Raw genomic sequence first — 16,973 nt, 5'->3', positions numbered from 1 at the left:
TCTCAACTGTAGACACCGATAATTCTACAATGTACTTGATCTCAAACACTTTTAATTCTACAATTGACTTGATCTCAAACTGTAAACATGTTTAATTCAACAGTGCTTGATCTCAAACACTTTTAATTCTACAATGTACTTGATCTCAACTGTAGACACCGGTAATTCTACAATGCACTTGATCTCAAACACTTTTAATTCTACAATGTACTTGATCGTAAACACTTTTAATTCTACAATGTACTTGATCTCAAACACTTTTAATTCTACAATGTACTTGATCTCAAACTGTAGACACTTTCAATTTACACTGCGCTTTATCTCAAACTGTAGACACTTTTAATTCTACAATGTACTTGATCTCAACTGTAGACACCGATAATTCTACAATGCGCCTGATCTCAAACACTTTTAATTCTACAATGTACTTGATCTCAAACACTTTTAATTCTACAATGTACTAGATCTCAAACTGTAAACACTTTTAATTCAAGGAATCAATTTAATCTTTACAAGCATAAGTTAAGGATTTTTACTTTTGAGTAATTTTTTGCACGCACCTGTCTTGGCTAATTTTTGACATCTTTTTCGTAAAATAATAAGGTTTTAAAAGTATGAAAAACCGTGACCAATATTAAAAAAATTCTTTCCAGATTTATTTTTAAATTCTTAAAATGTTCTTATCACGTAAAGTTTCCTTTCATCAAAAATTCAATTTTCTCAAAACACGATATTTTGATTAACTTGTCCTTTGAGCATATTCGCTCTCAGCATACATGCAATTTGATTGACGTCGTACGTTTGTAATCAAAGTTGGAAATTGACTTTTTGAAAATTATAATCGTAAGAACCGTTAGATCTTGAAAACTAAGCTGTGGAAAATTATATTTAGCTTATACTTTGTACCTTACTCCAGGGCGTATCCAGGATTTCGTAGTATGCAGTCCCTAGTGAGATTCAGAACAAAGTGTATATACTGTCTTTAAAGTTTTTAAAATTAAAAATGCCACTTTGTTTTTTTTGTAACTCTCATATCCTTGAAAACATCTTCAGAAGAAAAATGCTAGTTCTATTCCTCACTTTATTCGCAATATCTTCAACATATTCAGCATTTTTTGCAACCCAGGTAGAACCAAGGTTGTGTAATTAGGTTAGACACTCTGGAATCTGGATGGCTCCAAAGTAGGTTAAGACGACCTTTATAGCAGAGGCCACTCTAAATCATCATATGACGTTACTGCTTATTTTAAAGAATTTTTCATTTTGTGGCTCACAAAATATAAACGAACCCAAAAATTGAGAACTTGAATTAGAATTGCAGAAGTATCAGTTACGTCATAAGAGGATTTAGACTGTCCATTGCAATAAAGATGATATTTACCTACATTGGAGCGCATCCAAAGCATCTAAACTTGTATTCAACCTTCAAAAAGATATTTAAAAAAATGGGCCGTCAAAATTTGTAAAATAATTGACGTAATACAGCAAATTAGTTTTACCAGTAGCGACCCACACCCGTTTTACCTCCGACCGCAGCTAGATGATATCACAAAACAGTATTTGCGGCATGCGTTTACCCCTATACCGTCTGACCCTCACCCGTTTTGCCTTCCTGCAAAATCTCTTAATTTGTATATGCTAATTATAGACGAATGCAGCATTAGTTTAAATTTATAAAGATGTGATGGCATCTATCATAATAATAAACTTATTCAGCATATTTTTTTGTTTGTTTGTAACAGTAGCACATTTCCCCGCTTAAATAAGCGATAGTTTTAAGAATTCTGATCAAACAACATTTTAGGGAAGATCATATTTGCGGCAGTGCGTTTTTTTACGTCACTTACCCAAACGTGTTCCGACCCGCAGTTGTATTCATACGATAAATGAGGTTTTTCGCAATTTATTCTGTATCAATATATTTAAGTATATACGAGGGCTAACGATAATCTACTCAAAAAAAGTTTTGGAACACTGAGAAAAAAAAACATTTCTTAAATAGTATCTCGCATTTGGCGTGCCATTTATTAAAAGAATATTCTATATATTATAAATCCAATTAAAATTTATATTTCAAAATTATAAAATTTTAGTTAAAACCAGTCGTGCCTGCCTGACGCTGCCTAAAAGAAATAAAAACAATTCAGACTTAAAATAATAAAAATAATTACATAAGCAAATGAAGACGGGAGAGGCGGAGGCCGGGTCGGACGGCATAGGGATAAGCTCATGCCGCCAGACCCTCTGACGTCATCTGCGGGTCGGAGATAAAACGGGTGCGGGTCGCACTCGCAGCAGATAGCTATGTTTAGTTTACATTGCAAAATTTCTATGATTTATGTTTATTGGATTATTTATATCATAACTTGATAGTGCACAGTATTATTGGTCTCACAGTACTTTTAATTTCAACTTGGGTTTTAAAATAGTTTGGAAATTCTGTAAGAGCACAAATCTAAATATGATTTACAAATGAAAATAAAAATTGAAAAGTTTTCTTTTATCTGTAACATATATAGCTTCTTTTTCTATTTCAACTTGCGTGATATTTAGCTACTTCTCCCAACTGATTGACTTCTTATAATAGCGAGAAATAGCTAAATATCATAAAAAGTTGAACCACTTCTATGCGATAAACCACGTCAACGCTATTCATAAAATTTGGTCTCTTAGCTCTCTAATTTTTTCAGTATTTATTTTTTTTCTTGGAATCTAATGGAGAACAGAGTTGTGAGATGTTTTTAGATTTAGATTATAAATTCAAATCTACAATCCAAGGTTTAACGTTTAACAACACACAAATACTATCACATTTCAAAAAGACGACTTTTATATTTGCACATCAACATATTCTCTGAAAGCATTACTTTCCTACCTTTTTTATCGATCTAGAAATAACATTTTTTCTTTTTTTTGTATTTTTCTAGCGCCATTTCTTCCCCGGATTGGATACAGTGAGACGAACAAATTCTGAGCCGACATTGGCCGACCTACAGGTATTTACACTGCTTTAAATCAGGTTTTAAGTGAAAAGACGAACAAATTTTCTTTGAAATATACTATTATGCAATCTACTGACTTATAATCCAAATTTCCAGGCCACCTGGGGAATTTTGATAAATACACTATTTATAGATCTAAAATATAACATTTGTTAGGCAATATTTTGTTAACGATAAATGGCAAGATCCTCAAGTGAACTGAATGATTGCATGAGAACTGCCTAATAAGCTTTTTGTCAAGTGAAATCAGTAAAAATTACATCAAAAAGACTTTTTTAGAACGTAAACACAGTCAAGCAGATTACTTTTCGCTACAATGTGTCTGATGACTGTTTTTAAAAATGTACAAAATTTGGGGACCCTGGCATTTGACATTTACTGTTAAATATTTGGGGACCCTGGCATTTACTGTTAAATATCGCAAAAAGCAGAGGAAGTCTTGAAACAAAATTTACGTTTAATATTAGACCTGTAAATGCACGAGATTTCTGAACTTTGCTAAAAGAAATATAAAAATGAGACTATAACTCAGTAGACTGCATGTCAATATATTACAAAGAAAAAGGTGTTTCGACTATTTTGGTAAATTTTCAGCAATGTGATTTATTCTTATTTTTATTTTCTAATAACAAGTGAATTTTGTTGAATTGGATGATGTTGAATGATTTCCGTCTGTATCACGTGACCAGTATAATGAATTCTCATTGGCGGGAGCTCTTGTGACGAATACGGACTTATAAATAATATTATCAATTATATCTATTAAAATGCAAATAGAAATGAAAGATTATAACAGGAGCAAACCTGAGATTCTCAGGTTTCTGTAAGATAAAATCGTTTTCAGACTGTTTGCATATCTGATGAATATGATCTGTTTAAACTTTAAACCTACTACTTTTATACAAAATTTCATATATTTAGATTTTCGTATAATTTTGACACAGTTTTATTAACAATTTCTCGAGACAGGAACATCAGATAGATGTCTTATATGTTCAACGCCTGAGTTTCGTAGGTTTTATCATATACCCTCTTTCATTTTTCCTGTACAGTCCCTTTAATCATAAGAATGCCATTCTACTTAACCCATTTTAGCAAACTCACAAGTAAATTCAGAATTCATTTTTTTTGTGAGTGCATCAAAAACACCCAAAAACATTTTAAAAGTCTTAATAACTTTGAAGGACAATTTTTGTGCAGAACCTGACATACACTTTTAACTTGTTCGGTGGCTGATTTTTTAGTTTTTTTAGCCTTTGACACAAACTCTGATTTTCTAATCCCTATATCTTTGCTACTTAATGTCGTAGACCTTAGATATTTCAAATTATGAATTTTTTAAGACCTAATAATCTAAGTTTGAAATATATAAGGTTATCACCATCAAGTTGCAAATGTATAGGGATTATAAAAGTTGAGTTTGTGGCGAAGACTCCAATTTCTCCGTTAATGTAAAATCTCAGTTAAGAATAAAGAAGTAAAAAAGGAGCAAAATGGTGCTTGCAGAAAAAAGTCAAAATAAGAACTGAGAGAATGACGTTGATTTCTTTAAAACTCCAGATTAAAAGAATTAAACTGTTAATATTATCTCCTCATTTTAATAAATTTTCTTTCATCTTTTGTGAAGCAGAAAGCTTTGCTTTAAATTAAATATTTTCTAATAAAGCTCTCTGGATTATCATTTACTTTAAGAAATTCTTATTATTTATTTTTTTTATTAGTTTTCAGTTTGCTGACTTCTTTTTGAAAAGGAAAATACTAAAGAAACTGAGTTTTTGCCACAAACTCAAATTTTATAATCTATATATCTAATTGGAACTTGATTGTCTAAACAATTAATATTTCAAACTTAGACTATTTGATCTAACAGATTTTTTAGTTTGAAATTAATGGTCTAGAACATCGGGTTTTACAAATATAAGATTGGAAAGTTAGAGTTTGTGAAAAAATTTATTTCCTTTGTACAAAAGGTACAAATTTAAAACTTAATTCTTCCAAAGATGTTGTCTTCTAGGTTTGAATAAGATTTCTTGCTTATTTTTAAACAAATATTTTGTTTTATTTAAAAATAATTAAAAAATACTATTACATAATCATATAGTAATGGTAAATGTTTTTATACATTTTTGATTTCGTACTTCTGAGAACTCTGTAGTGTTAGAGTGTCTATATATATCTAAATGCGTACAGAGGTAGACACTTTCGTGTGGAGTAGCATTAATCTTAAAAGGCTTAATGTTGATATCCAATGTGGACACTTAAAGTTGAGTATCTCAATGCTTGATTCCTTAACTGAAGTTACCCCTTCAAGGTATGCGTTTCAAGGTATGCGAACCCCCGCAAGATATCAAAGAAAAATTAATCCTAGATCTGCACAAGATGCAAGGTTCTAATGCAAAGAAAGTTATTTCAGAGATGTACGCATCTTTTGTACTGCAGTGAACTGTCTCTGGGCGGTATTGTAAACACAAGACGGATGTGGAAGCCTGACATGGGATCCATCTTTCTCATAAAAAAATCAATGAAATATTCTGGTCTTTGGAAACTATTATGTGAATTATCAAAATTATCAAAATTTAATGCTTTTGACCTCCTCGGATACTAAACGAACACTGATGCATTTATTCTTGTTTACAAATTCCGCCCAGAGAGAACTGGTTTCAATATGTACGCATTACGCAAAGTATACGCAGCTGCAATTAACTTTCCTTGAATTACAACCTTGACAAGATGGAGATCAATGGTTGTGTCCAAGATTCACAGCACAAATGTTCTGACTTCTGAGATCGGAAAGTATATTGAAGAGGGTCCGTAGGTCTGAATGAGATGGAGATTAATGCTAGATTCTAAGATTAAAAGCACAACAAATCTAAATTTAGTTGATGTTTGTTCTTACGTATATTTTAATTTTTTAAAATTTTCTTGCTATTTAAAGGTGAACGAGATGTTTTTAAATATTTGGATACTTTAAATCTGTTTTTTAACAATTTTGTCAAAATATTTTCAAGTTTAGTTTGGAGAAGGAAAAAATAGATTAAACTTAAAGAGAATGTTAATTAGATTCACAAGAAAAATATCTTTGTTGTTTGAAAAGATCTAGTTTCAAAACAAAAACACCATTTAAAAACTTCATCATCTTATGAACTATTGTAAAGTTAAAGTAAACAGTTTTTCTTTTAAATTCCCAAACTTGAAAACAATGAAAAATAACAGTAAGACTGTTGAATAGGAAGACGACAATCAGGTGTGTGGTGTGTCTTAACAACATCAAATATACAGATTAGATTTCATAAATCCCGCCTTCCTGTTCCAGAGTTTTTTTTGGATCCCACTGAATATTCCAAAATAATTTTTTTATCTTAACCCTATTCCTGCTGGGGGGGGGGNAATGTATTTGTATTCTCAATACTTTCGGCAAATTTATTTGTATTCTCAATACTTTCTGCAAATGTATTTGTATTCTCAATACTTTCGGCAAATTTATTTGTATTCTCAATACTTTCTGCAAATGTATTTGTATTCTCAATACTTTCGGCAAATTTATTTGTATTCTCAATACTTTCTGCAAATGTATTTGTATTCTCAATACTTTCGGCAAATTTATTTGTATTCTCAATACTTTCTGCAAATGTATTTGTATTCTCAATACTTTCGGCAAATTTATTTGTATTCTCAATACTTTCTGCAAATGTATTTGTATTCTCAATACTTTCGGCAAATTTATTTGTATTCTCAATACTTTCTGCAAATGTATTTGTATTCTCAATACTTTCGGCAAATTTATTTGTATTCTCAATACTTTCTGCAAATGTATTTGTATTCTCAATACTTTCGGCAAATTTATTTGTATTCTCAATACTTTCGGCAAATGTATTTGTGTTCTCAATGCTTTCTGCCAGTTTACTTCGTCGATCTCAAATGTATTTGTATTCTCAATACTTTCGGCAACCTTAATTGTATTCTCAATACTTTCGGTAAATGTATTCGTATTCTCAATACTTTCGGCAAATGTATTTGTATTCTCAACACTTTCGGCAAATGTATTTGTGTTCTCAATGCTTTCTGCCAGTTTACTTCGTCGATCTCAATAATGTTTGGCAAGTGTCGTTCTTGACTAAACTACTTCGTGTAGGTTTACTCTTTTCTCAATGCTTCTTGACAATTTACTATTATATCCCAAAAGGATTAAAGATATATGGATTAGAAAGTTAAGGTTTGTGAAAAGAATTCAATTCCTTTATGAATATTTCTAATTTTCTTCTTGTATTGTACAATGTACATAAATATTCAATTTGTAAACAATTAAGGTGTCAAAACCTCACCATGTCGCACGCCCTTCTCTCTCGGCATTTCATCCCCAGCTGGAAGGTCATCAATTCTACAAGAGGAGAGTTCAGAAACCAAGGTAAACTTTATTTAAACACAAATGAAAAATTGAACTGTAAAATTCTACAGTTGATTATTTTTTTGTCTACTTATACAAATTAGACATTTTTAACCTTTTAAGGCGTTCCACGTCAAACCCTAAATAATATATAGTGAACTCAAAATTTCGGAATTTTGTCTCACAGCAAAAGAAATTAAGTCTTTGCCACAAAATTTACTTATCAAAAATAATGGTGCAATGATATTTTAAACTTAGTTTATTTGTTCCAGCATAATTCATAGTTTAAAATATCAAAAGTCATTGGGTTTCAGAGCAATAGGATTAAAAAATGTGGGTTTTGGCAAAGACTCAATTCCTTTGCACAAGTTGAACCCCAGTTTTTTCTTTTGCATATTGTTCTATTCAGGCATTTCGCTAGCGCAGCCCTGAATAAGCAAAAGAGGGGTTCGGTTCACTCTCAAGAAATGGCCGAAGGATGGGATAGCTATCCAAATATAGAGCAGATAACAGGTTAATCACGTGATCATCTATTCGGAGATGTCTTTTATTACTTTACATGTGTGTTTTTATTATCATAGCTAAAAGACATGGTGTTGTATAAATAACCATGGAGTTAAATCCTTTTCTTTTTTAAATAAATAAAATAATTAAATGGTGTGTCCTTAACAATATTTCGTGAATAAAGACAAAAAATCGAAATATAAATTTGAAAATTTTGTTTAGAATGTATGACAGTTGGGACAATGGGGTCTGAGGAAGAAATTACTTGGTTTTTCAGGTAGTTTCTATTATTTTAGGTTTAATACTTTAAAAACCTAAACCTTACAACTATTTTTTCTTATATATACTTACATTTCACCTAAAATTATTTGCCCCCATTTTATTTTTTGAAAATCTTTATTAGTTCTAGCAATAAAATTTCTCTTTTAATTGTTTTTTTTTGTAAAGAAAAATCTATATATAGCCATAAAACAGTTATCCAACAGCTTCATAAAATATGGTGATGGTTTGTTTAAAAAAAAAAAACATAATATCCGCGGAAGACGAAATTATACAAGTTCTTCCGTTGTCCTCTTAAACATGGGTTTTACTGTATTGAATTGTAACCAATGGTAGACTGAACCTTTAGAGACATGGGGTGTCCCACGAGACTTGACAGTTAGTAAATATTTTTGGATGTCTTCTTCCATATTCTGTATTAGATATTTATAGATGTTTATTTAGTTACTCAAATATATTTTATTTTGAATTCCATTTTACTATAATATGACTGCTTTGTGATATTTTTTATAATTCTCTTTGACATCAAACAACTTAACACATTATGGAAGGAGACATTTTGAACTATTCTCCAACTGTCATGTTTCGTTGGACGTATGTAAAAAAAGTAATTAACTAAATCCGTCACGGTATAACTTTAAAAGTCCTGGCTAGTGATTTCATAATGGATTAACAATGGCATTGTATAATAATCTCAAACTTAGTACGAGTATGCAGTTGTTGTTGTTTAAACCAAACAAAGTTATTTGTGAAACAACCCGAGCTGTAGCACGTGTATTTAACATTTTGGTCCCTATTCCAGCAATCTGGGACTTTTGATCACAATTTGACTTTTTAACATTGTTTTTATTTTCTCTTTTATACTTTATTGTCTGTAAAATATGCGTTTCAATTGAAAACGCATACAAACTCCATAGTTTAAAGGCTGAATGAATTATAGAGTTAAATCGATTGAATTTAATTGAAAGAAATAGATAATCAAGTACAATAGGTGGCAACAGAGAAATGGACAAATTATACACAACGTCACAAGTGTCAAATATAACGAAAATTTTTTTTTCTCACATTAGTTGACATGTTTTCCAAGATTAAATAAAAAAGTGTAAAAACAGAAAATAAAGAACACATAAAATTGCACTTATTTTACTGTAAAATAAGCATTGTATTCTAAAATTATCACTATTATTAATAATTTTGTCGGACACAAAAACCAAGTTGACACTTGTGACATCAGAATACAGTTGTACTGCGAGTGTACAAATTCTACAAATTGTTTTAAAATCTATTTGATTAAAAGTAAAGACATATAGAAGATAAATACAAAATAAAAAGTACTATGCCGCGGTTCCGAAAAAGTTTGTAAATATCATAAAATGCTAAACATAAGTGTTTTGGAAAGTTTCGGAAATGAATATAAAACACAATATCACTTTGTTGATCAATTCGAGGAAAATAGTGCTAAAATTTATCATGCTGTAAATATAGGCTTAATGGTCAAGAGGGGGTAAGAAGGAGGGTACCCCCCCCCCTTTTTAATTTTTGTTCTTGAGCAAATAATGATCATCATCATTGATTCATTATCATTAATTCACATTTTTGTTAAACCCTTAACGGACTTTTTTCTTTTCAGAAACGATTGCGAGTATAGATATCTTAGTTCGTATAAGAATGTTTTGTTCATAAAAATACCAATGTTTACTTTCCAAAAGGTTGTTTAGTTTTTGAAAATTTGAACAATATTGATAATCAGTCGAAGGTTGAAAGGTTACCATAGTGAATTGGATATGCCACTTTTGTTTTAAATGGTGGGTATTTTTGAAATAAATAAAATGTAAACCTGCTTTTTACAGATCTCAGGGGGAGACGGAAACCTGTGGATTATACATCGGTAAAACATTAAATTATTTAATTTTTAAAGATTCTTGGGTAAACTTTCAGAATTTGATAACTTCCAGTGGCAAGAACATAGAAGATTTATTCGACACTTATATTAATACAATAATGACAACTTTCGATTTTAATTTTGATTTCAACAAAGCTTCTTAACATGATGGATATTCAAAGAGAAGCTTCCAATTAACAGCTTCTCTTTGATTACGTGCAAACTTGTAATCTTATAAAAGTCTTTTAGAAATCAAAATTTAAATAAAAAGTTGTCTTTATTGTATTAAGAAAACGCCGACCACAAAATGTCAAAAGATATGAACCAAAACGATTCATCGAAATGATCTAAAAAATCGTCTTTTTTTTTTTAGCCTTTTATTAACATCATATCAAAGTCAAACATGATTTTCACAAAACTATAATATCGATCTTTTACACCGTTTGGGAGAAATCGTCATCATTGGAGTACTATAAAAGAACCCCTCTCATTGAAGACCCCAATGGAGGTCTTGTTGGAGGCCCCAGGATTTTCATTGGGGTCTCCAATGAAAAGCTTGGGTTCTCCATAAAAAATCTGAGGGTCTACAATGAAAATCTGGGATCTTAGATGAAAATCTGGGGTCTCCAATGAAAAGACTGGGGTCTCCAATGAAAAGACCGGGCACTCCAATCAAAAGACTGGGGTCTCCAATGCAAATTTGAGCGTCTCCAATGAGACATCCATATGGGTCTCCAATGATAGGGTGTCTCCAACAGTGATGATTTCTTGCCAGACTCCAAAATGATACACATCTCTATGTACTAGTTGGTGAACCTGACAGACTGATAGAGATAACTGTTGATAAACTAGACGTAGACTGCTCAAACGGTCTTATTATGGTAATATGATACTTTTAACATTATGTGCCCCCCCCCCTAAATGTGCAGAAATCCACAAGTTAATTTTGAAGAAATTAATGATAATTAATTTTTATCTTACATTATAAATGCTATGAAAGATCAAAAGGTGAATTTATACTAGTCGTCTCCAAATACCATGTTTATATTTTGTTATGGCCAGATAATACGAATTTATTGGTTTGGAATAATTAATAATAATAAAAAATAAGAAAGTTTTTCTTCCAAACCTATTCACATCCATTCCACTATTTTACACTTTACAGGTGTTCAATGGCTGGGAGTTAAACAGTAACATATTTCCCGGGGCCGAGGATCATCAGCTTCCATTGAACAAGAGGTCAACGACCTTCTGTAACCAGGAACAAGCATCTAATAAGGTAAAACAGTTGTTTATTGAACAAGAGGTCAACGACCTTCTGTAACCAGGAACAAGGATCTAATAAGGTAAAATACAGGTATATTGAACAAGAGGTCAACGACCTTCTGTAACCAGGAACAAGCATCTAATATAAGGTAAAACAGTTGTTTATTAAAAAAGAGGTCAACGACCTTCTGTAACGAGGAACAACCATAAACTAAGGTAATACAGTAGTTTATTAAACAAGAGGTCAACGACCTTCTGGAACCAGGAACAAGCATCTATAATAAGGTAAAATAGTTGTTTATTAAACAAGAGGTCAACTACCTTCTGTAACCAGGAACAAGCATAAACTATAGAGAAAACAGAAATGTATTGAATAGAATTAATAGGGCGATAGAATATGTTGATATTTAGGTATTAGTATCCAGTCAGAACGCTGCTCTGGTATCCTATAAGATACCAACCCCGGGACAAGGATTTAGTGTTAGAGTTAGAACACTTCATAATCCAGATCGTAAGTTTTAAATTACTCAATTTGTTGAAAACAAATAAAATCAGAAAGTTTTAAATGTTTTTGTTGACGATGAAGTATGATTTTTTTTCTTCATTTTTTTTATTTATCCTAATTCTGATAAAAACTTTACATAAATAGTTAGATGCATAATAGTTTTCATCAATGTATAAAAGTCATTTTAAACTCATCGTCTTTTGTTTTGTTTAGCCTGTAATATTCTGATGTCTGACCTATCTGGTTACTTTACTCTTCAAAACCATGGAATAGCAAGGTAAAATAATTTTTACTGCTGAAAAGCCGTAATTTCAAGTGGTGCGGCATGGAAAGATGGCATATGACTGATTTACAGAGCTTTGCTTGATACAGTATAAATTATATATGAATGCTTTTGCTTCTTTGATTATTTTCATTTGCGGTTTCTCTGCAAAATTGACTTTCGCATTTTTTGCTTATAAGAAGAAATTGACCTTGTTTCGCAATTCAGCGATTCATGAATCCTGACCCTGAGCAAATTTAAGAGCTCTTATCGTAAAATTTAAAAAAATAATAATCGAACGTTAGTTTATTGAGCTTATAGTTCAATCCATATAGCACTTAATACACATATACACAAACCCCCTTTGCTTTCGAGCCTTACTGCTGCCTTAGATTCTTGTCCCCCCCCCCCAAAAAAAAATGTTGTTGTTTTTTTTTTTGGGGGGGGGGAATTTTTTTTTCGCACTTTGCGCGAAATAATTACCTTTTCCCCCTAACAAAATGTCAAGTTGTCCGGATGCACAAATGTGTCGAATAAAGTTCGATGGTTGTATAGGTTGTAATGCAAGGTGTCCAACGAAACATGACAGTTGTTAAATAGTTTATAATGTCTTATTCCATAATTTGTTAAGCTGTTTAATACCAAAGACAAGAATAAAAATATTATAGTAAAATCAACTTTAAAGTAAAATATATTTGAGCAAAAGATTTGTTAAACGAGATAAACTGTTAACAGCCTTTAATAACTAATACAGTGTATGGATAACGACATTCAAAACTATTTACCAACTGTCATGTTTTGCGGGACAGCCTGTATCTGAATGATTTGTTTGGAATTAAATTGATCTAATATTTGTTGACGTAAGCCTATAAGCCCTTCATTTTTCGCGAACACTCCCTTTAAGGTTCCAAGGTTCCTAATTTTACAAATCGAGAATATTATTTTTTTTTACTTGATGAAGGATCCCTTGGAATTATCATTAAATGATTTATAACCTTCAGAAACTGTTCTTTAACAACCCTTCTGTTTCCTGCAAACTTTGCTCTTCTCTCTATGGATGTTGGGGAACCTTACAGAACCAAGCGAAGTCAGGATTCAGGACTACAAACTCAGGTAGAGAACACACCTCAGGACTACAGACTCAGGTATAGAACACACGTCAGGACTACAGACTCAGGTATAGAACACACGTCAGGAATACAGACTCAGGTAGAGAACACACGTCAGGACTACAGACTCAGGTATAGAACACACGTCAGGACTACAGACTCAGGTAGAGAACACACATCAGGACTACAGACTCAGGTAGAGAACACATGTCAGGACTACAGACTCAGGTATAGAACACATGTCAGGACTACAGACTCAGGTAGAGAACACACATCAGGACTACAGACTCAGGTAGAGAACACACATCAGGACTACAGACTCAGGTAGAGAACACATGTCAGGACTACAGACTCAGGTAAAGAACACATGTCAGGACTTCAGAATCAGGTAAAGAACACACGTCAGGACTACAGAATCAGGTAAAGAACACAGGTGAGGACTACAGACTCAGGTAGAGAATACATGTCAGGACTACAGACTCAGGTATAGAACACACGTCAGGACTACAGACTCAGGTAGAGAACAAACGTCAGGACTACAGACTCAGGTATAGAACACACGTCAGGACTACAGACTCAGGTATAGAACACACGTCAGGACTACAGACTCAGGTAGAGAACACATAATATATCCTAGCAGGTTTAATATATCCTAGCAGGTTTAATATATCCTAGCAGGTTTAAACAATGTATTCTAATTTCTTCCATCCAACTCCTTACCTCTCCAAATTATTCCAAACTTTATATTAAAATTAAGATTGTTTATTTGTAAAACCTGAAAATTATGATTTTTTATAGTGTTCTCAACATGGTTGGTCTGATTATATTGAACTCGGAGGGAGTCTAGAGCTGGAATCATCTAATCTGGCATCCTCGGAAACCATTTGCGGATTTGATTCAGAACCTATCAAGAAGGTATTATAATGATTATACTATGTTCTCTTCGTAGAGACATATCTTAAAGGGTTTGTCAACGTTCCCATTCAAGAGTTTCATTTCCAATTCACAACGGTACCCTTTAAAAATATGTCTGAGCAAAAAATTGCAATTTTCTATAAAAGTGACTTTGTGATTTATTGTGGCAAACGCAAAGGAAGGGACAGAGAAGAAATATCATCTTTTTAGGCCAAAAACATATCATATTTTTCTTATTGTTAAAGGGACTGTAAACGAACTTTCAAGTTCAAGTGACACAAAGATTACAATGCCTGATTCACCATGGTACCCTATGTAGACGCTTAGTTACATCAAGTATGGATTAGATATTAATGTTTATAAATTGGAAAATAGATTATTTCAATAGAACAACGACAATATCTTCCACATTATTAAACAGTTAGAGTTTCAAAAATACCATTATTAAACAGTTAAAGGTTTCAATTATACCACTGTGAAAAAGTTAAAGGTTTCAATAATACCATTGTGAAACAGTTAAAGGCTTCAATAATACCATTTTTAAACAGTTAAAGGTTTCAATAATACCATTGTAAAACAGTTAAAGGTTTTAATAATGCCATTATTAAACAGTTAAAGATTCAAAAATACCATTATTACATAGTTAAAGGTTTCAATAATACTATTGTGAAACAGTTAAATATTTGAATAATACTAGTCAATATTCAAAAATATTCAAAAATAACGTCTTAATTGTATTGATACAAACGTCTACCATTGTACCATATACCAGGGGTTGACTGTTCTGTGTGGATCTAGCACTGTGAGATTAGTTTCCAGCGGAGACTTTGAAAACACTGTCTCGGTTTATGTCAAGGTAAAAAAAATTAAAAATTAGTTTTTTTTTCAAAATTTGAAATTTTTTTTTTAAGGCTGCTTCTGATGACGATCTAGACTTCAACACTAACTATGTTATCACTTGTCCTGAAAACTAATTTTATTTTCAAAATAAAAATAAATATCTATGAAAAAAGCCAATTATAGTAGCAGATGGAACATCAGAATTATTCAGGTTTGGCTTTCAGATAATAGATGTTTCCGCATTTAAGTAAAACCAAGAATATAAAAAATATATTTTAGAAATTTTCTATTTAATATGTTTAACTGTTTGTTAGAAATATATAAGAAAAATTTAAGTAATTGTAACATTTTAAACTTTAGGTTTGCTGTGCATTTTGTTATAAGTATCATTTAGTTTTAAAATGTTTGTAAAATTTAATGAGATTTTTTAAGAAAAGCGGGGTCATGAGGCTAAAATATGAGTAGATATGTGTATGTATATATGCTGACTATTATAATGTTATTCTGTTTAATAAAGAAATATTATTAAAATATTTGTTTTGTTTTTACAAAAATAGTTTCTGAAAAACGGTCAAATTCAGAGATAAGAGAGTAACAGAGATCAATTGAAACTAGTGTATGCAATATTTTCCATAGCATGTTCTACAGTGTACAAGTACTGTACACCGTACACACGACCAATCAGCAGTCTTCTGCATTCAGGGATATTAAAGGATCCGTGAAATAAAAAATCTTCAAAATAGACTTAATTCATAAATTTGATGTTTCATGATAAAAATTGTGGGAATTCTTTAAAAGTTGTAAAACTTAACCCCTGAAATGGGTACATGCCACCGTAGCATGACGTGCTGGGACACTAGGCCTGCTTAGCCTATCCGGGTAGAGAACATGCACAGTCTGGTTAGCCTGTGGTCAAATTGTTTAATCTGTACATTATACAAATATCATATTACTCTGAAAATTAGATTCTTTTTTAATTTTTCCTGTAAAATATCGATGTGTTTCTTCTATTGAAATGATCTTCATTATAGTGCATTACACCCTATAAACCTCTTTTAGCTATTCCAATTGACAAAGAACGGAGACCCATGACCATACAAGAATAGTGATGGAACATAAGTTAAGGTTTTTTTAAAAGCTTCAAACATTTAAAAACTTTATATAATTAAGGTTTGCTATCATAAACTTTCTAATAAGAAAAAAACAAAACCTTGGTTCCTTTTGGCTTGTTTAATGCATTTTTTCACAGAAAACTAAAGTAAATTGTATGTAAGATAGAAGAAAAACAAGAATGTTTAATACATGTATCACGGCAAACTAAAGTAAATTATATGTAAGATAGAAGAAGAACAAGAATGTTTAATGCATGTATCACGGCAAACTAAAGTAAATTATATGTAAGATAGAAGAAGAACAAGAATGTTTAATGCATGTATCACGGCAAACTAAAGTAAATTGTATGTAAGATAGAAGAAGAACAAGAATGTTTAATACATGTATCACGGCAAGCTAAAGTAAATTGTATATAAGATAGAAGAAGAACAAGAATGTTTAATACATGTAACACGGCAAGCTAAAGTAAATTGTATGTAAGATAGAAGAAGAACAAGGATGTTTAATACATGTATCACGGCAAGCTAAAGTAAATTGTATGTAAGATAGAAGAAGAACAAGAATGTTTAATACATGTATCACGGCAAGCTAAAGTAAATTGTATATAAGATAGAAAGTCCTCATATTGAAGAAGAATAAGAGTGTTTTGATGGAACTGCAGATAAATTTTCTTTTCTCGTGATTATGCTTGACATCAAAACTAGAGGAGCTAGTAGGTCGTAGTAATTTCGAATAATTTTTACCTTCTCCTTCGGTCTAGTTTGCAGTGATCATTTTTTCAGGGTCAAAATTTGCCCAAGAGTGTTAAAAAACAAATGTTTATATGAAACATTGTTGAATTTTTGTAAAACTTTTCAGTTTTTTTTTGTGTAACCTTTTATAAGTTCAAAACTATATATGGAATAAGGGAAT

The 16,973-nt window shown here is 31.5% G+C and overlaps 1 protein-coding gene across 1 annotated transcript; it reads left to right on the top strand.

Annotated features, from left to right (window-relative positions):
• The first annotated feature begins 1,025 nt into the window (after positions 1-1,025).
• On the top strand, positions 1,026-15,464 carry LOC111705007 (corticotropin-releasing factor-binding protein). Its single transcript, XM_023477433.1, has 14 exons — positions 1,026-1,126; positions 2,928-2,996; positions 7,310-7,407; positions 7,796-7,899; positions 8,113-8,167; positions 10,020-10,057; positions 10,859-10,932; positions 11,217-11,330; positions 11,729-11,828; positions 12,036-12,099; positions 13,086-13,197; positions 13,992-14,108; positions 14,881-14,964; positions 15,020-15,464. The coding sequence occupies exons 1-14, from the start codon at positions 1,061-1,063 to the stop codon at positions 15,080-15,082; spliced, it is 1,158 nt and encodes a 385-aa protein (XP_023333201.1). The 5' UTR covers positions 1,026-1,060; the 3' UTR covers positions 15,083-15,464.
• The last annotated feature ends 1,509 nt before the right edge of the window (positions 15,465-16,973 follow it).

The sequence above is a fragment of the Eurytemora carolleeae genome, unplaced genomic scaffold (genome assembly GCF_000591075.1).
Source record: "Eurytemora carolleeae unplaced genomic scaffold, Eaff_2.0 scaffold637, whole genome shotgun sequence".
NCBI lineage: Eukaryota > Metazoa > Arthropoda > Copepoda > Calanoida > Temoridae > Eurytemora > Eurytemora carolleeae.
The sequence above is the reverse complement of the archived record's forward strand: the minus strand, read 5'-3'. Positions and strand labels throughout refer to the sequence as shown.

Bases quoted from the DNA above. Each gene is read 5' to 3' on its own strand.
- LOC111705007 (XM_023477433.1), top strand. From the start codon at position 1,061: ATGCTAGTTCTATTCCTCACTTTATTCGCAATATCTTCAACATATTCA. The intron at 10,933-11,216 runs GTAATATGATAC...TACACTTTACAG, and splicing joins GCTCAAACGGTCTTATTATG to GTGTTCAATGGCTGGGAGTT. The intron at 14,109-14,880 runs GTATTATAATGA...ACCATATACCAG, and splicing joins ATTCAGAACCTATCAAGAAG to GGGTTGACTGTTCTGTGTGG.